Source organism: Chrysochloris asiatica, unplaced genomic scaffold, assembly GCF_000296735.1.
Source record: "Chrysochloris asiatica unplaced genomic scaffold, ChrAsi1.0 scaffold00054, whole genome shotgun sequence".
NCBI lineage: Eukaryota > Metazoa > Chordata > Mammalia > Afrosoricida > Chrysochloridae > Chrysochloris > Chrysochloris asiatica.
In genome coordinates this window covers 7,404,238-7,425,433 of record NW_006408572.1, presented here as the reverse complement: position 1 = coordinate 7,425,433, position 21,196 = coordinate 7,404,238, and the positions used below count along the sequence as shown (strand labels likewise).

At 37.1% G+C, this 21,196-nt stretch overlaps 1 protein-coding gene across 2 annotated transcripts in view; it reads left to right on the top strand.

Annotated features, from left to right (window-relative positions):
- Positions 1 to 21,196, top strand: part of RABEP1 (rabaptin, RAB GTPase binding effector protein 1) — a 140,545-nt gene that overhangs the window by 90,115 nt on the left and 29,234 nt on the right. For both annotated transcript variants that reach the window (XM_006863304.1, XM_006863305.1), the window contains 6 exons: positions 804 to 939; positions 6,692 to 6,870; positions 10,198 to 10,329; positions 15,990 to 16,457; positions 17,943 to 18,047; positions 20,237 to 20,353. In XM_006863304.1, the coding sequence (XP_006863366.1) occupies positions 804 to 939; positions 6,692 to 6,870; positions 10,198 to 10,329; positions 15,990 to 16,457; positions 17,943 to 18,047; positions 20,237 to 20,353 (1,137 nt within the window). The remainder of the gene's footprint in view (positions 1 to 803; positions 940 to 6,691; positions 6,871 to 10,197; positions 10,330 to 15,989; positions 16,458 to 17,942; positions 18,048 to 20,236; positions 20,354 to 21,196) is intronic.

Genomic DNA, 21,196 nt, shown 5'->3' with positions numbered 1-21,196 from the left:
TTCTTTTCCTTAGTCTTTTACAGTAGTGGTCCTATGCAGTATTTTTCTTTTTGTGACTGAGTAATTTCACTCAACATAATATTCCATTGTGTGTATGTACCACAGTTTGTTTATCCATTCTTCAGTTGATGGGCACTTTGGCTGTCAACCATCTTTTTGCTATTGTAAATAGTGCTGCTATGAACATTGGTGTGCATATATCTTCTCAGATTGTGGCTCATTTTTCTTGTGGGTAAATACCAAATAGAGGAATTGCTGGATCATAAGGTATTTCTATTTTCAACCTTCTGAGGAAACGCCATATTGCTTTCCAGAGAGGTTGGACCATCATGACTTTTTTAGTTTCTTCAGTGAATGTATTGTTTGTAGATATGTCTCCTCTTAATAAATGTAAGGCATTTGGAATTATCTTGCCTAAAAACCAAAGAAAAGCAAGAGTGTGGTACAATTTTCATCCTTAGAAATTAGCTACTGTTTTTAAAAAATGAAAGCAGACCTGGTGTAACTAGTGTATAGTAATAGAAGTATTGTTTAGGGAAAGCAAGCTACAAAATTGTTATGTGTAATCTTAATTGTGTATCAACTCTGATGACATGATTATAAATATTACTGCTTTCATTATTTTCCCATTGTTCTACAGTAAATGTGTTTGTTTTATACAACACAATACAAATGCTAATCTTATAATATAAATTTATGTAAATATAAATGAATTTCCCCAGGGCACAGTCATAATTTACTATTATACCTAAGATAGAAATTGTTGTAAATTTTGATTTAATAGAATTACATTTTGTTTTTAGGTTAAAGAGCTGAATCATTATCTGGAAACTGAGAAATCTTGTAGAACCGACTTAGAGATGTACGTAGCTGTATTGAATACTCAGAAGTCTGTTCTACAGGAAGATGCTGAGAAGCTGCGCAAAGAGTTGCATGAAGGTAAATATATGTTCTCACCTAAATTCATATAACCTCAGTCTGTAAGAGAACTTTTGTGTTTGTTAAGTATCGTTGAGTCAGTTCTGACTCATGGTGACCTTGTATAGGGTTTTGTTGTTGTTTGTTATGTGCCGTGGAGTCGATTCCAACTCAGCGACCCTTACAGGGTTTCTGAGGCTATAAATCTTTATGGGAGCAGAAAGCCTCATCCTTCTCCCTCAGAACAGCTGGTAATTTTGAACTGCTGGGTTTACGAGGCTGTAAATCTTTGCAGGAGCAGAAATCTTTGTCTTTTTCCTGCTGAGCAACCGGTGGGCTTGGATCATTGACCTTGTTTATAGCCTAATGCTTATTATATACAACATTGCACTTCCTGTAGCAGTAATTAAAATTAATATTGATTGATAACAATAACTGATCATAAAATAGCAATTCAGCATGTAAGTGATTGAATTTAAGCTTTATAGTTGGTTCGTATGTTCTCCTGAAAAGCTTAAGTTGTGAGTACTACTAATGCTACTTGGATTGTTAATGGCTTCTCTTTCTTCTAGGACCCCAGTAATAAATTTACAATCTATGAACTCGGGGCAGAAAGAAAATAGGACTGAGAATTTCTGCTTAAACTGCTTTTTGATGGAGGTGGTATTAGCAGAAATGAGACTGGTTTAGAGGGACAGTCAGTGTATCTTGGTGTCCTTACATATGACCCCTGTTTTTAAGGGACAATTTTGACTTCACTAGCTTAACAACAGTGATTCTATTTTCTAGGGACAGGAAAGAAGGCTCACCTTTTCACCATTACGATAAGATAGACTTTTGTTCATTTTGCTAGTGATTCCAGTATAGCTGGGCTCTATAATCTTTTGTGTCGCTGACTCCTTTGGCCACCTATGAAGCCCTCTCAGGACAGTGTATTTTAATATACAAAATAAAAATGCGAGTCATAGGATTGCAGAAGAAAACAGTTAAGTTATCTATAAAAACAATATCAAAGCATAAAAAAAATTCCATTACATTTGATATGTTAGTAGTAAGTGTGATTAATGCATTAATACAAGATTGAGCAGCAGGTCTTACAATTACTTCAATTTTGAAGTTGTGATGAACTTAAGCAACACCTATAACGAGATAGAGGAAAATTACTGATTTCTGTTGGTGACTTGGTGTGCCACTGCAGGATAATGTGCTGCACCACAAGGTCAGTTTGAACTTTAAGGCCCGCTCTTCATACCTACCAGTCCTCGGAAACCCTGGACAGGGTCACTTTGCGTCAGAACCGACTCAGTGACACTTAACAACAACAGTTGGTGACCAAACCATAGATACTGTTATACTACTATGATTTGTTGCCTATCTTTCAAAATGGAAGGAGATGCTAATATTAGTTAGAGGTAGTGAAAATAAAGGTGTAACTTTTCTCTCCATCCAAATATATTGTTGTTGTTATGTGCTATATAGAGTCGCTCATAGCAACCCTGTACAGGGTTTCTGAGGATGTAAATCTTTATAGGAGCAGAAAGCCTCATCTTTCTCCTGTGGAACAGCTAGTAGTTTTAAACTGCTGACCTTGAGATTCACAGCCCGATTCGTAACCACTATGTTACCAGAGCTCCTTTCCGAATGTATAGACCCCTTGAAGGTGTATACTTTTGAAGGTTAAGCTAGTAGCGTATTTTAATATACAAGATTAGTACTGTAGTGATAGAGCCCTACAGTGAATACTTTTAAGTCTATAAAATATTGTGGAAATACAGCTATTCTATAAATAATTTGAGTATGCATATGATTTAATTTTTTTTTCCAAATACTGAAAGCTGAAATGACACGCCTACAGAAAAATTCCATGAAGTTATGAAAATAATCCAGACTTTGAGTGGGTCTTTGGCTTTTAGGGAACAGTTTTCAATTGTACTGTTGTAGTAAAAAGGACACTTGGAAGGGTGTCCAAAAGAAAGAGGAATTTCTTTTAAAGCTATGTGTAAGTCATTTAGGCTACAAAACCGTCATAATGTATTTGGAAAAGTGAGAAGATTAATTGAAATGAGGAAGGGGGATGGAGTAATTTCCATATGGAAGCATTCACAAGAAAAATAGTTTTTAAATGAAAAGAAGATGGATAAAAATTGAACAACTTTGAAATTTACAGCTATGCAACAAAGTTAGTGCAGTTGCAATATATATTCAAGGTGTTATATTTGGAAGTATGTTAGAATGTGATTAATACCTTTGTCCTAGAGGCAGATAAGTCATCGTGTTTTTTATTTATTTAATTTTGACTGTAGTTAACAACAGCCATTTATAAGAGTGATTCGTAGATTTAATGAGATTATATTAAAGACTTCTGTAAATTATATAAGCTTTACTTTTCCTGTTTACTCAGAAATACAACGGCAAGATTTCATTTCCTTAAGAATAGTTGTTTCTGTAGAGTGCGTTCGAGTCACTTCCAAATCATAGTGACCCTGTACAGGGTTTCCAAAGAGCAGCCTGGTGTCTTTGAAGCACCGACCTTGAGGTCAAACCAACCTTGCAGTCCAGTGCTTATCTTACAGCACCACACTAGGTGGGATTTAAAACAAAACAAAACATCACTAAATTGCCTGCTTCTCCTGCAGAGCTGGCAGAAAAACACCCTGATAAAACCAGACCACCTGACAATCAGGACTTCACACATGCTTTTTTATGGGTTTTATGTATCAAGTATAAGGTGAAAAATGAAAAGTAGATATTTTAGATTCAATAGATACTTTGGACACAAATATATTAGATCTCATCCCACCTAAATCCAATCTTAGAAATTTTATAAATTCCAATATAGTCATAGTATCACACATATACATAAATCACAAATAAATGAAATAGGAAAAAGAAAATAACTTCCTTTGCTTTTGCAAAACAGCTGAGAAGCAACAGAAGATTTTTGCTAGAAATACAGTTGCTAATATGCCTTCTTTGGCATTAAGACATTTGGTTTGTAACCTTAATACAGTCATATTTTTACTCTTCATAAAAAACAAGTCTCAGTAAAAATTGAGTATTCATCATGCTGATCTTTTGAATTTCATCGCTAAAAATGTAGGTATAATACACATATCAATTCTACCCTCTTAGAACATTCTTCATTTCAAGTTTAGTCATTGGAATGAATAATTGCTCAGAGAAGCAGCACTGCCTTAACTGGTATGATTTGGCAGTCGACATTCTTGTTTTCCAATAAAAAGGAGATTTCATGAGCAGAAACATTGGGCTGCTTGAGCTTTCATTGAGCAAGAGAATGTTTCTGAGCAAACATTTCTTAATAAGTTGATGACAGATCTGAAATCTTTACTCCTCATAATGGCACTGCCAGACATGTTAGCTCCTGCCTCTGTACACTTATGGATAGTGTCATGACCTACGCCACCATCAACCTCAATGTCCAAAGATAGGAACTGGGTCATCAACCATTGCATTTTGGGCATCATGTTATCCATTAATTTCAGCCCTTCAAGTCAGCTTCCACTCTCATAACTAAGGCTGAATCTATCTGATTAGCACATGGTGTCAAAAACTGGTTTGATAGCAAGGTGAACCTTCATCCTATTCTCACGAATGTCTTTAATTAAAGCCTGAACACCATCATATGCATATCAGAGAAATGGTCCTAGTCTAACTTCTTTCAGAGGCTTTCTACCACAGGGTGACCAAGGGTGATATTGGGAACAAAATGACCATCCATTACATCCCGGTGCAGATAATCAGCCCCGTAGTCCAGCATCTGGAGGCACTCACTCTGTAAATTGGCCAGATCACTGGAAGGATGGACAGGCCAATCTTGCCATGATGCCAGTTCCTAAGAGCTCAGTTTCAGATAAGTCTTAAAAGAAATTGTTTGTAATTCAAGTTTTAAAAGATGGGTATGTAATTGTTAGGTTGTCAAAGATGCATGTGGCACTGAGGCCTTTTGCATGCGGTGTTAAGAAGATAGTGTAAGAAAGTAGTTCAGTGCGACTATGAAAGAGACAATGGGACAAAATGTGAGATAAGAGAGGTAAGCATGGGCTGGATTATGAAGACTTTATGGTTAAGGATTTTGGACTTTGTCATATGGATAATTAAAAGCTGAAGGTTGTTTTTTTTTTTTTTTTTTCGGTTGTTTAATTAGTAGCTTTATTGAGACATAATTTACATGCCATGAAGTTTACCCCTTTAAAGTTGTATAATTCAGTGGATTTTATTACATATATGAAGTTGTGCACCATTACCCTCTAAAGAAACTGCATCCGTTAGGATTCACACCTTATTTTCTCTTCCCCTGAGTCCTTGGCAACCACTAACCTACTTTCTGTCTCTGGATTTGCCTGTTGTGGACATTTCACATAAATGGGATCATATAACTTTTGTCTGGTGTCTCAAGAGTTTTAAGATGAAATATTTAAGACCAGTTTAGCATTTTAGAAATTTCCCTTTGACAGTGATATGGAGGACAGACTAGAGAGAACAAATCTGATTATCAGGAAGAACAATCAAAAAGATGATTGCTGTTGCAGTTTTAAATGACTGAAGGCAGAAGCTAGGCGATGGGTGTGCCGTACTGCAAAGGAAGCAGAATTAGTCGTGTCTGTCACAGTTGGATGTGTTGGGAGAGGAAAAGTCAGAAGTGTAAGTTGTCTCTTAGATTTCCAGCTTGGGTTAGTGGGCTGGATTGATGCTACCTACTCTCTTAGGTGGATCAGCCAGGTGACAGCATTGATGGACTCACGTGTGGCGGCAGTAGTGAGGTTGGCCCAGGATTGGACATTGTTTCATTCTGCTGTGCATGGGGTTGCTATGAAACGGTTCCAACTCGATGGCACCTGACAATAACAACAACTCTCTTAGTAAGCATGATTAAGTTGGTAATATCCAGAGTACAAACATTTGCAGACTCTTTAACTTGTCCTGAGAGGTCCAAACTAAATCAGCTCAATGACTCCTGATTAGCAAAATGTATTTAAGTTATCCAGGAATTTGGAGTCTTGATGTGGCTCTGTTAGATAAACACTGGTTGGCAATTCAAACCTACCAGCAGCTCTTTGGGAACCCTATGCAGGATCACTATGAGTCAGAACTGATTCAATGGCACTCAACAACAACTATTTTTGGAAGTGTGGTGGCTCTATAGGAAAAGTACTGGACCATGAACCACAAAGTTGGCAGATTGAGCCCACTAGCTGCTTCCTCAAAGATTTTCAGCCTTTGAAACCCTATACAGGATCACTTTGAGTCAGAACCATCTCAACAGCACTTAACAACAACAACAGTATTTTTGGTCTTTAGAATAATGTTTCCCAACGTATATTCCTTAGAAAATCCATTATATGAGTTGCATAATGGAAAGGTTATTTTTCGGTCGGATAAATTTGGGAAGTATTGTATTGTGCCTCTACCCTCAAGAGAACTTAGACTTAATTAGGACTGAGCTCAAAGTCTTACAGTAAGAACTCTTAAAAAAATTTTTTTTTAACTCAGGGTTTACAAAATTTACAGAGCACAAAAATAATTTTTTTTTTTACATGTTTCTAAGAGCACACTTTGGGAGATGCTGCTTTAGAGAGATGGTGTGGGGACAGTTCCCATAGCCACCTACAAGTTACCCTTTGGTCTTAGTCAGAGGCAGAATTTCAGACATATTGGACCATTGGCTACACCTGGTCTAGTAGCCCTATGTTAAAGAAATTGCCTACCATTAAAATTCAGTGTTTTCGATTGGGGCGGGGGCATTCCTAAACAGTTTGCCATCTCTTGGAGCAAGAGCGACAACAACACAACCAGTTAAAACACACATGGCAGAAGGCCAATGACCAGTTTTTGGAATCTCAGCGTTTGCTTATGAGGGACATGCAGCGAATGGAGATTGTGCTAACTTCAGAACAGCTCCGACAAGTTGAAGAAATGAAGAAGAAAGATCAGGTGAGTAGCAGTTTTATAGGACTTGCTTGCTTCATTAACAATGCTCCCTTGCAAACATCCTTCCCACAATTGAATGACTATTCAATATTGTTAGGTGCCATAGAGTCGGTACTGACTCATAGCAATCCATATGCACAACAGAACTTATGCCGTTTTCTAAAACACTAGCTTCATTTAAGGGATTTTGTTTCTCTATTTTAGATATGCTCTTGTTTGAAGAAAAAACTGATTTAGAAATGATTTTCTTCAGAAACTATAAGATGCAATAGTGCTTATTTCTGAGGAAATCTTTCTCTATAATCTTGTTCTGTTCTCATTGGGCTCCTGAGTTGTGTAAATCTAGGCCTTCTTGTCTGTGACATTGCTCTGAAAGCCTCATCAGAAGGCGGCAGGATGGAGAGGCTGAATGATGGGAATGTCCAGGGTGCTGCATATCCAAGGTCCTCTTCTCTCTTTTTTAAAAATTAATTTTTAGTTATATAATTAATGCACAGATAATCCTCATTTTATATTACTATTATAAAAAATGGTTTCAAATACAGCTAGAGTGAAAATTACTGACTTCTCCCATACTTTCCATTCTCAGAAGAAACCACTTTTATGGGTTTGGTAGGTAGACTTATAGACCATTTCCTAGTGCTTATGAATATATATTTAGGCTTGCTTGTTTCATTTATTTTCTTTAATACAAATTATGTCATATGATAGGTGTTTATTCTATAGTTTATTTTCTCCCTAACCATTGTTTTAGATTGGTTTTCACATGTCTCATTCTTATAAACTGATAATACAGATATATATAATTTATTTAGTCTTTCTCCTGGTAGTGGCATCTAGATGGTTTCTAATTTTTGTTGTTGTTGTTGTTATTTCAAACACTGCTGCAGCTCATCTCCTAATATATTTATACCACATTAAGTGTACACATAAGCATGCAAGGATTTCCCTAGGGATGCTTACCTAGAAGTGTTCATTGCTTTTCTAGGTTTATAAGAAATACTGCAAGTTGCATTTTGTACTTAAATTAGATTTTGCTTTTCAAAAGTTTCTTTTTCAATTTCTGTTATATTTCTTAATTTGACTCGGTCATTTTATATAGAAACACAACCAACATAAGGCTATAGAGTCTAAAGTACAGATTTAACCATACCTCTATTGTTGCCTAATGAAACAGTCTAAATGTCTAAGATGATTGCTTAAGGTCTTTATTAACATTTATTGAACTCTTACTATGTGCCATCATTGTGTTAAGGCTCTCTATAAAGCTTTTTCTCAAGCAGTTCTCAAAAAAATAAGATAAAACTCTGCATTTTCTAGATCAGGAAACAGGCAGAGAGAGGTAATGGCAGATCTGAGGGTTGAGGGAATCTGTTTGATTCCTCTACACCTTCTTGTATTTAACTCACTTACCTTGTGCCTGCCCGCTTTTCAGTCACATCAGATTATTATGCAATACTCTCCCACAGGCCTGTTCTCCTGTGCTCTCTCTACTTCCTACTTGCTGCCTTTCTCCTGGGAACTCTTCTTGCCTGTCTCATTTTAGACACAACTGGCAGACTCATTTTTCTGAGCCCCCTTTCTTAGTGTCTTCAAATGAAAGTAGTGGTGGTGTGGTTATGTGCCATGGAGTCGGTTCTGACTCATAGCGGCCCTGTACAGGACAGGGTTTCCGAGGCTGTAAATCTTTATAGGAGCAGAAAGCCTCATCTTTCTCCTGCAGAACAGCTGGTAGTTTCAAACTGCTGACCTTGTGGTTCGAAGACTGATTTGTAACCACTAAGCTACCAGAGCTCCTTTCAGATGAAAGTAGTCATTGCTTTTTTTTTTTTTTTCTTCTCTTACAATAACTTTTTATGTACTTGCATAGTATAATTGTTTGTGTGTTTGTTCCTCCTCACTAAACTGTTTTAGGGAGCGTCAGAGGTACCTTTTTCATCTTAGTTGAGTGAATTGTATATGAACTCCAATAATTTCTTTTAGTATTTCATATAAATTTGCATCTGTATATAATGGGTGTGTAATGTTCATAACTTTTTCTGTTTCTTTCTTTCTTTTTTTTTTTATAAGAACCAGAAGGAATATTTATGTAAGTTTTTCTTTCTTGGATCATTTAAAGAGACAGGTTTTTTTATTTTTTATAACTTTTTGTGAATTGGATGAAGGTTTACAGACAAGATCATCAGCTCTGTAGTCAGCAAACTATACACTTTGTTTCATCTCAATGATTACAATCCCCTCCCTGCAACATTTATCTTACTTCTTCCCTGTGACTCCCCATTTACATCTTATATTTCACAAATGAACAAAGCAAATATATTTAATGTATTCATAGAAAACACAAAATATATATATTCATTTAAATGTCCAAAGGGCACAGTCTGCCAGCCAACTTCCTGTCCGCAGGCACACAGCCACTATCTCTGCTGTCACCACTTTCTAGGAAGGGATCTCATGCTACACTTATGCTCTTCCTTCTTGATGAGCCTGGATTGTTTATTGAAATGAAAGATGAACTACTCCCCACTTTTAGTTGCACATCTTCTACAATTACAGTTGTAACAATTGCAGTTTATCCTGCTAACAGTTATTCACAATTGAGTCATAAAATCCTATCACTGTTATCTCCCATCCCCTTTTCACCAAATACATCTGGGAAAGAGAGAAACTATATAGTGGAGATTCTACCTTACCCCTTATTCTGCATCTAAGCAATCTCATGCAAGCTTGTACACTAGCCACTTCATGCCTTTGTAGTCCTCACTTCCTGTTTTTAGTAGCTAATTTCTAAATTTCTCAAGGTTGTTCATTAATATGAGGAATCCTTCCATTCAGGTTGGAATTTTGAGTCACTGCATTTTCAGGCAGAAATCTAGTTTGTCAAATTGTAGCAATTTGCACTTGTTCTCAATATCAAATATTTTATCTTCTTTGGTTCAAGTTATGGTTAACTAGCCATCCAAGCTAAGTCAAATGGGTACTAACTGCAAGTTTGGGAGTTCACGCACATCTCCCTGCACTTCAGACTAGCTGGCCATTTCAGTATCATGCACAGCCTGCATGCCCATGGGCTCAGGAGTTCACAAGTTTGTATTTTTATTTATTTTTTTTGGTAGCTGCTTCCTGGTTTCATCTTTGTATCAGAGGTCATACTTTGTGCCTAGGGTTTTAAAACACTGTCGTGACCAGAAGCCTTTAGATATGATTACAACACAGACTAAGTGTCCAGATTTTCATAATGCTCTATTTTCCTTTATTTGTTTTGTGTTGCTAAAGAACTATATGATTCATTAAACATAATTATTTGGGTAATATTTGTTTTTTCCTTAGGAGGAAGATGAACAACAAAGACTTAATAAGAGAAAGGATCATAAAAAAACAGATGTTGAGGAAAAAGTCAAAATACCAGTGGTGTGTGCTTTAACTCAAGAAGAATCTTCAGCCCAGTTATCAAACGAAGAGGTATTGTGAATCTGTAATTAGTCAGTGTGTACATAACATGTCATCATTTTTAGGTACTCATCTATCAATCAGTTACATTTTTCCTATGGGAAACACATAGCTGCTAGTTTCAAATCAGGTAAAACAATATTTAATAGTTATAAAGTAAAGCATTAGAAAAAGTTTCAATATAATATCTGAAAATCTTTATTTGAATGAAAAATAAGTGTTATTAGTATTGAGAATAGATAAGAGATTATAAAGTGTTGAAACACTTGCTATAGCATGTACATGAGTGTTAAGCATTATGAGGTCTTTAGCCTTGAGAATGGTGCCTGTAGTGTGGTAGATTGTGATGGACTAGCGTAGAATATTTCAGGAATTGGAAATGGAGAGACCTAACATAGAGACTCAAAGGTGGAAAGTGTAAGTGGTGGTCTGTGGTCTCACCAGCCTTTATCCATCCTCGCCAGGCCTGTCTTCAGCTTGTCTTATTCCAGTGCATCCTCAGCATTACTGCCAAATTCAGTGTTCTTAAAGTGTCTCTCCAACCGGAGTTTAGAGACTATCTCAAGAACAGATTTAATGCATTAGACACTAATGACTGAAGACCAGAAGAGTTGTGGGATGACATCAAACACATCAGGCAGGAAGAAAGCAAAAGGTTACTGAGAAGGAAAAGATCAAAATGGATGTCAGAAGAGACCCTGAAATTTGCATTCTAGTGTAGAGAGGCTAAAGCAAATGTAAGAAATGAGGAGGTAAAAGAGTTGAACCAAAAACTTCAGTGGGGAATTCGAGAAGACAAAGTTAAATATTATAATGAAATGTGCAAAGAGGAGTTAGAAAACCAAAAGGGGAAAACACACTCAGCATTTCTCAAAGTGAAAGAACTGAAGAAAAAATTTCAGTCTTAGCTTGTAATATTGAAGGATCCTATGGGCAAAATGGAGTCCTAGTGTGGCATTGTGAGTTAATGTGCCAGACTGCAAAGCCATTTGTACTGCAAGGTCGGTGGCTCAAGCTCACCAGCTGCTCCTTGTAAACCCTATACAGGGTCGCTATGTGTCAGAATCGACTCGACGGCACTTAACAACAACAACAACAACAATGGGCAAACTAGGGAGTCTTGGTGTGGTGCTGAGGGTTAATGTGCAGGACTACAATATCAGTTTGAACCACAAGGGTGGCGGTTCAAGCTCACCAGACGCTTCTTGGAAAACCCTATACAGGGTCGCTGTGGGTCGGAAGTGACTCAACGGCACTTAACAGCAACAACATGGGCAAAATGTTGAATGACTCTGGAAACATCACAAGAAAATGGGATACACAGAATCACTATACCAGAAAGAATTCATCAATGTTCAGTCATTTCAAGATGTATCATATGATCAAGAACTAATGGTACTGAAGAAAGAAATCCAAACTGTACTGATGGCATTGGCGAAAAACAAGGCTCCAGGAATTGACAGAATACAAACTAAAATCTTTCAATGGACTGATGCCGCACTGGAAGCACTCACTCATCTATGCCTTGAAATTTGGAAGAAAGCTACTTTTGCGCCCATTCCAAAGTGAAGGCGCAGTCAGGCCACTCCCCTACTTAAAATCCACCACTGACTCCCACTCCTTACATAATGAAGTACAAATTCCTAATTCAGATTGTAGATGCTCTTCATAATGGGGACTGTTTTAATCAAGTGAGTCATCTTATGCTACTCTCCCGTTTGTCATGTTAAATCCTTTATTGGCCATAATCACCTTCCTCTGCCTTTCTGAGTATTGAAATCTTACTCGGGAGTCTGATGCTGAGATCTCATCAATAAAGGAAATGCTTCACTAGTTGCTTTCAAGATGAAAATGAATGTTCTTCCAGTTTTATCCACCGCTCTCGACTTCACTACAGCCAGACTTGTTTACCTGCCCTCCTGCTTATGTGCCTTGCCTATAAAAGGAGGCTACAGAAAGCTCATGGAAAAGCTAAGCTCCATTACCTTTTAATTGCATTTTCCACAAACTTTTTGAAGTCTCCCCCTTGTACTTAACTGTCCATGAAGTTTAGAATTTCCTACTCACTCTCCCAGCCCCTGCCTTCTTTCCTGGCCAGGTGAACCAGTTTGGTTAAATTGGATAAAGGTCTTCACTTTTCAAAGATATCATGTTTCTGTGTAGTTTGCAGATTTATTCTTAGCTGTGTATAATCTGCTTCTTGGTAGCTTTTATTTCATGTGTATGGATTGATTGAGATTTAAAAAACATTTTTTTTTTTTTAATCCTATGAGACATTGAAAAGTATGATGTATTTGTTTTTCTACATTCTTTGTTTTAAGACAAACACTGGGGAGAATGTCTCACTATTTGAATATAGCTCAATATGTGGTTTTTGCATTAGGCAGTCATGTATCCAGGAATGTTTGAAAAGTAATATTGAAGCAGGAAAATGGAAAAGAGAGATTTGTTGTGACTTACAATGAAGTATTTTTCTTATTTTTGATTCTGTCTAAACAGATCTATATGATATACTGTATATAACATTATTTACTGATGTTTGGTATATTGTTTCCACTTTTAGATATATTTTGTGATTTGAATGTTGATTATACCAGTTAGGTGTTAGAGAATCATGACAATTTAGCCTTTTGCTTTAAAGTTGATCAGGAAAAGTGGAAACTTAGTGCAATTTATTGCTAAAGACATTTTAAATTTTGTAGGACTGTATGCCTTCCTTAACCTGATGTTTAGAATATGTTTATCTCATTACAAAAGTAATAGATGTTCATTGTGGAAAATTTGGCAAGTAGAGAAAAAGTCATAAAAAAGTAACTGGTAGCTTATTCTACCAACACTCCAGATTGTAACTATATATACTTAATGTTTTATAACTATTTTCCTTTAAATTTTTAGATTTTGGCATATTATTAAATGTTTTATCCAAAACTGATATTTAATGGCTGATAGCATTTTTGCATATAAATAAGTGTACCATAATCTGTTTAGCCAACACCGTACCCTAGTCAAGTTGGTTCCTTTTTTTTTAACTATGAAATGTTTCACAATTATAAAGAATGCCACAATGCTATTATTCCCACTTTTTTACTTATCAACATGATTAGACCTGATGTGTTGTGTGAATATCAATGTCATATGAAAATGGAGGATGATCACATCAGATCACAGATTGAAGGGTGTGACCACACCATTCATAACTGTCAAATTACATCATTACATAACTGCCAAACCACTGAGAGTCATGACCTAGCCAAATTGACACATAACCTCAACTATCACAGCTAGCATTACTCTCACCTTTTTACCTTGGTGTTTATTACTCCCAGATGTATGTGTTAATGCACAAAAGAGTCAGATAGTAGATTTTCTACTATTGTCATAAATACGAAATGTCAGATCATGAGATGGTTGATAAGTGAGGAGTAGGTGTATGTGTGGGGAGTGCAGTGGCTCTATATGATAAGCACTGGACTGCAAACTACAGGTCCGCAGTTTGAGCCCTCCAGCCACTCTGCAGAAGAAAGATGGGGCTTTCTGTTTCCCCAAAGATTTGAAAGGTTCAGAAACCCCATGCAAGGTCTCTATGAGTTGGAACCAACTTGAAGCCATTTAACAACAATAACAACAGGTGTATATGTAATTTTCCCTTGTACGATATCTGATTATTTCCTTAGTATAAGTTATTAGGAAAATAACTATTCAGTTCAAGGGCATAAACATTTTGAGTGCATTAGAGCACATTGCTGTATCATCCTTCATAAACATTTATACTTCTTCTAGAAGTATGCGTTCTTATACTGTTACCAAGATGGTAGTCTAGTGGTTTTAACATGGTTTTTATAGGTTCTCTTCTCTACCCCTTCCCTTCTTTGGTGTCACAGCAACATTATATGTGACAGAATTAGGCTTTTTAGGATCCTTGTAAACTATTAGATGAGATTGTTGTTCCAGGGTTTATTAGGATCTGTATTTGAGTGTGGTCTCATTTCTTTTAGACTTGGACCTTTGCCATAGCTATCTTAATAGATAATTGTGTTTCCTCGCCATCTGAATTTCACAGGTGGATAAACACTTTTCAGAAGAAATAATAGAGGAATTAGCATAAAAGTTGTCAACTATTAAGCCAAGTTAGGATATTTTAAAAACATTTATCTGTGTTCCATAGTTATCTCTGGTTCATAATAGATTATTTAACAATACAAGAGAAAAAGTATAATCTTAAACAGTTGTCCTTTAACTTGAATAAATTCAGTTTTAAGGAAAACTTGCTACATTGTCCCTGTTTTTCTCATTTCTCTATTAACTGCAACTGCATCATGGAATGGCAGTTGCCTGATTTTAAGTCTGACAAATGTGCTGTGCTTTTTTTTTTTTTTTAATTGAAGTGATATTCAAAAATAAATATTTAACTATTTTTAAATTATGATTCAGTGGCATATAGTACATTCACAATGTTGTGCATTCAACACTTGTCTGTATATACAAGAAGACTTCAAAAAGTCTTTGGAAAGATAGAATTAAAAGATAATACAATTTTTCATGAACTCTTTGAAGCCTCTTCATATTTCAAAAACTTGTTCATCATATAACCCATTTCCTTCCCCCAGTTCCCAGCAGCCACTAATCTCTTTCCTATCTTTATGGATTTACTTGTTTCTGTACATTTCATATAGATGGAAGCATACAATACATAATCTTCTACTTAGTACCACATATTGATTACACCGTACGTGAAAATTGGTTTCCAGGATACCACATTCTCATTTTCCTCTGCTCATCCCCACAATGATTGTGTTTCTTCCAACTTGTCTCACTTCTCATTCTATAGATTCATCCTAGATGCAACTTGCTTTGACTTTAATTACCATCACAGGCTAGTTTTCCCCAAGTCTGTGTGTGAAGATTTTTTTGTGTCCTTTTATATGGTGGTTATAGAACAGATGCCTCACATTCAAAATAGTTGACACCAAATCTCAGGAGAAATTCCTAACTTCCCTAATCCTTGGCCTGAGCTAAGTCTGATCCCTCCTCAATCTTCCTGAGCATTCATAACGCTAATCATTTTATTACATACTATGTCTGGTGTGGCGCTGTAGGATAAGCACTTGACCACGCCAATTTAAGCTGCAAGGTCAGCGGTTCAAACTCAACCAGCCGCTCCTCAGAAGCCCTATACAGGGTCGCTGTCTATCGGAACCAACTCAGTGGCACTTGTCAACAACAGCAATAATTGTAATTAGTCCTGGTGTGACACTGTATGATGAGCACTGGACTGTTAACTGCAAGGTTGGCAGTTCAAACCCACCAACTGCTCCTTGGAAATCCTATACAGGGTCACTATGAGTTGGAACTGACTTGACAGCACTTAACAACATTCTTGTTGTATTGTTACAATACAAGCAACATATTGTAATAGCCTGCTTATTACTTGTTTATCTTTAAAATGAAACTGTTGGTATCTTGAGGTCAGAAATTGTTTCTTGCTAACAGTTGTATCTGCCCAGCATACATGGAAGACAGTCAATAAATGTTTGTTTAATGAATTATAAAAGTTGCATATTAATGATTATCATGTCCAGTGTGTGGCAAAATACATTTGATTTACTATAGTTTTTCTGTTTGGAAATACAAAAATTTGCCTAACTTGCCAAATGTATTTTTTCACATTTCAGGAGCATTTAGATAGTACGCATGGTTCAGTCCATTCCTTAGATGCAGACTTACAGTTGCCATCTGGAGATCCATTCATAAAATCAGACAACGACATGTTTAAAGATGGACTTAGGAGAGCACAGTCTACAGACAGCTTGGGAACCTCGGGCTCATTGCAATCCAAAGCATTAGGTTATAACTACAAAGCAAAATCTGCTGGAAACCTAGAAGAATCAGATTTTGGACCACTGGTAGGAGCAGATTCTATGTCTGAGAACTTTGACACTGCCTCCCTTGGGTCTCTGCAAATGCCAAGTGGGTTTATGTTAACCAAAGACCAGGAAAGAGCAATCAAGGCAATGACACCAGAACAAGAAGAGACGGCTTCCCTCCTTTCCAGTGTTACCCAGGGTATGGAAAGTGCTTACGTGTCCCCCAGTGGTTATCGCTTGGTCAGTGAGACGGAATGGAATCTCCTGCAAAAAGAGGTTGGTTTTCTTTGTCTTTTCCCATCATGCTCACTATGAGGGGAACAGGGTCACTCTGGGATCATTCAGTAGAGTCCCTTAAGTTGGTGCAGGCATATGTTGTGATAGGTGGATGTTAACCTGTATCAGCTGACCTGTGTCATAGTCTGCTTTGGCCAGGCCAAATGATCGTGACAGAGAAGGAAGTCACATAGCTAATAGATTTGTGTGTGAAATCTCCACCTGAAGTTGCATCTCAAACCTACCTAAATAGCATAGCTACATTGGAATAACCTGAGTTTGATTCACTTTGTTTTTCTATAATCTCAATGTATTCCAAGATTCACATCTTCCATTTTGGTCTAAAGTGTAAATGCTTGCCAGCAGCTAATCCTGAAAATGAAATTAAGAAGGGAGTGATGTGGTGCTGTAGGCTAATCACCGACTTCTAATTTCAAGATTGGCAATTCAAACCCACCAGCCTCTCCTCAGAAACCCTAAATTAGGGTCGCTGTGAGTTGGAACTGACTTGACAACTTAACAACAACCACGATAGCAAAAGAGAGCAGAGAAAAGGCAGTTTTTAAGTTAACTTTTCTTCTCACAAGGATTTGCAAAGTCAGAAGTAAGATTAGGTAATAAAAACTAAAAGTATTTTAAGTTGTGCTTTACAGATAATAAAAGCCTCCTCTTTGAAAGTGTCATAACAGTGTAGTAGCCAGGGCATCATTGACACCATTTCACAGATGAGGAAATGGGTTCTTAATGGTCAAGTGACTTACTTAAGTTTTCCCCTTGACTAGCAGTAGACCATGGGTTAGAATCCAGGTTTCTCTGACTTCAGTGCTTTTCTTTACTCAGGGTTCCTTCTCTTTAAAGAAGCTGTTGATTAGTAAGTAGAACAGCTCGCTATATCGGAAATGAATTGTTCTTGGTCTCATGTAAAACATATGTGAGAAAGTGCCATTTAATAACTACTTTGAAATGGGAGCTGGAGAAATGGTGAATTGGCATTGTCATTTCTTTCTTGGCTGGGTTGTTGTTGTTAAGTGCCATCGGGTCGGTTCCAACCCATAGTGACCCTGTATAGGGTTTCTGAGGAGCAGCTGGTGAGCTTGAACCACTGACCTGCAATTCAAACGGCTTTGCAGTCTGGCGCATTAACCCACAGCGCCACACCAGAACTCCTTCTTGGCTGGGTAGTATTGATTAAAACTGTGAGTATCACAGTGTAGTACCTTTAGCTTGCTTATATTTTTCTCAAACATGACATGCTTTGTGACCTTTATCCTCTTAATGATAAAGTTGTGTCCCTTGCTTTTTTTAAAATCATATTTATATTGGAGATTATGATGTTTTAGAACATAACTGTAATTTCTTGACATTCACTGAAGAAATTTATTCTATTTTGAGTGACATAGGTAAAGTTGTGCATGTGTTCCTCAAATCTGGGATATAGAATTATTCTATTCTGCCTTACCAAGAGGTAATTTTGGTGCTCTTCAGGTCCAAAATGCTGGAAACAAACTTGGTAGACGTTGCGATATGTGTTCGAATTATGAAAAACAATTACAAGGAATTCAAATTCAGGAGGCTGAAACAAGAGACCAGGTAAGTTGCTTTTGTATATGCTAAATTGGTGAGCTGTTACAGTTTTCATGGGAGGTACAGAAGTAATTTCCCCTGACATTAGTTGTATGAAGCAGAGCCATAAATTATGAAATAATCTGGCATATGCAATGTCAGTTACATTTCCAATGGATAGTCACTAGAATATCTGTTTTGTGTGTCTGATTCATTAGCTTGCCCAACAACACAAAGGTCAACTTGGCTCTTATATGAGTACTTCCAGAGAACACATTTCAGTCCATTGAAGTCTGGCACATTTCCCCTCCCACTCTGCCCCTTCTGCTTAAGGCCTTAAAATGATACCGTCATGAGCTATGCACATAGAAAGTACTTTATGCCATGGAGTTAGGGAGATAGACGTCATTCATGAGGGGGCTTCACAAATTCATGGAAATTTTTCGTTATCTTTTAATTCCATTTTTCCATGAATTTTTGAAGCCCCTTTGTAGTGCCTCTAATGAAATAAAAGCTTAAATGAAAGACATGTTAATCAGGTTTTAGAATTTTCATTGCTTAACTGCCTATTTTTGTCATAAATTTGAGCTAGGTTTGTTTAAGGAATAAGATAAGAATTAGGTGGGAAAAGGGTGTCCAGGGAAGACTAAAGATGTTCAGTGGAACTGAGTTACGAAGGCATGAGATATGTTCAAGGAACTCTATGTAGTTCATGTGGCTGGGTATAAGTATGTATGTGTGTCTTTGTGATAAAATAATGGAAAAAGGTGGTATCTAAGGTGTAGCTACTGGTTGTGTCTCGTCCAGAGCAAAGAAGAGTGAAAAAAATCAAAGACACGTTGAAACAGTTCAGTGGACTAACAGACCACTCCAACCTCCGCTTCCATGACCCTGAGACTAGATGGTACCCAAGTACCACTACTCAACTGTTCTGAAAAGGGGTCAGATTAGAAGGTCCTACAAAGAGTGGGAGGAAATTGTGGAACAAAACTTAAAATCATGGAAAAGACCAGTCTTACTGATTCTATAGAAACTGGTGGAATTCCCAAGACTCTGGCCCTTAGCCACCCTTCAAATCCTGGAACTGAATTCACCCCCATGTCTCAGTTTTCAGCCAAGCAATGTTGTTGTTATAAAGTGTCATTGAGTCGGTTCCTACCCATAGCGACCCTGTTCAGGGTTTCTGAGGTGCGGCTGGTGAGCTTTAACCACAGACCTTGCAATTCAAACGGCTTTGCAGTCTGGCACATTAATCCACAGCGCCACACCAGGACTGCAGCCAAGCAATAGGAAGGTCCATAAAGTGAATGGAGTTTTGGTGTGGTGTTGTGAGATACTGTACTGGACCTGCAGGGTTGGTTTAAACCGTAGGTCAGTGGTTCAAGTTTACCAGCTGCTCCTCAGAAACCTATACAGGGTCACTATGAGTCAGAACTGACTTGGTGCACTTAGCAACAACAACAATAAAGTGAACGATAATAAAAAGTACACAGTACTTAGAATTCTCTGTTGTTTGGGATCAAAGGGCAGCATTTACTCAAGGACGGATTCAGAAGCAAGAAGGATTAGGAAAGAAGATGGACTGGAAAAGGAAAATGCAGGGATGAAGTGGCATAAGTGATGTTACATTGGGATTGCAGTCAATGACTTGAACAAAATATATATATGAATTGTTGAATGGGAAACAGATTGTTCTTTAAACCTTCAGTCAGTTCACAATGAAAAGTTAAAAAAAAAAAAAAAAAAGAAGAAATAAAAATGGAAGAAGCAGCCAAGAAAAGCTACTATTGTGAGATCCTTGAGGGAGGGATAATGATGAGAGATTTAATTTTACCTAAAGACTTTGGGAGGTAGTTAGGAATTTTAGGTAGGGGCTAATTTGACTTAGGTTTGGGGGATTTTTTAAAATTGTGAGTGCCACAGTGTGTTAGCATGGATAATATATTGGAGGTCAGTGCCCTAATTTAGAGAACCCCAGGAGGAAAGGCAGATATTTTCAGTTGAGAGACTGTATGAGAAAAATTGTTAACCTGTAAAACACAGTACAGATGTCATATGTGGCCACTCATCTCATTTTTTTATAAATTGACAGTTCCGTGATATTTATTAGAAAAACAAGATTTGATTTTTTTTTTTTAAGTTCTGGAGTTAGGAAATTTTATAATTTGCAAAAGAATATAGTTCTTCCTTCTAATTGATGTTTTCAAATTACATAGGTAAAGAAACTACAAGTAATGTTAAGGCAAGCTAATGACCAGTTAGAGAAGACAATGAAAGATAAACAGGAGCTGGAAGACTTCATAAAGCAGAGCACTGAAGATTCCAGTCATCAGGTAAATGCATCTTTAGGATGTGTGACTCATGGCGGATGACTAGATTGTTTAAAGAAATTCCAAAAACACAGTGATGTTTTTTTCTTGCCCTGAAGGTTTCGCTGTTCTGATTTTCTTCAGATTAATAAATCTACTGCTTATTCTCTGGCATTGATTTTACAGAGTTGCTTTAGAATGAACTGGCTAATGAATATCAGGAGGCTCTGATTCTCCTTTCCCCTTTTATTTTTATTAGTTAAGTGTTACTGCTACAAGGAAAATCCTACTGCAAGAAAAAAACCAACTTTCTGACAAGAAAGATACTAATTATTTTCTTCTTGATTTTTAAAAGCGTGGTGGTGGTGTTGTGGTGGTGGTTGTATTGAGTCAGTTCCAACTCACAGTGACCAGGTCTAAGGTTTCTAGGGCTGTAAATCTTTATGGGAGCAGAAAGCCTTGTTTTTCTTCCGCGGAGGAACTGAAAGACTCGAACTGCTGACCTTGTGGTGGTGGTGGTGGTTAAGTGGCGTCGAGTCGGTTCCCACCCATAGTGACCTTGTATAGGGTTTCTGAGGAGCAGCTGGTGAGCTTTGCAGTCCAGCGCATTATCCCACACACAGCGCCACACGTTAGCAGCCCAAAATGTAACCCACTACACTACCAATGCCAACACCCACAAACATACCAAAACTAATACTTGTGTTGCCACCATTGAGATCAAGTAATAGAATATTAGTTAGTTTCCAAAAAGTCTCCCCTTTCTCCCTACTCTTACTACCACTTCCCTTAAGGTAACCAATGTTCTAATTTCTAACACCATTGTATCAGTTTTTATTTTTTTTTATTATTATTAAAAAATAGAAT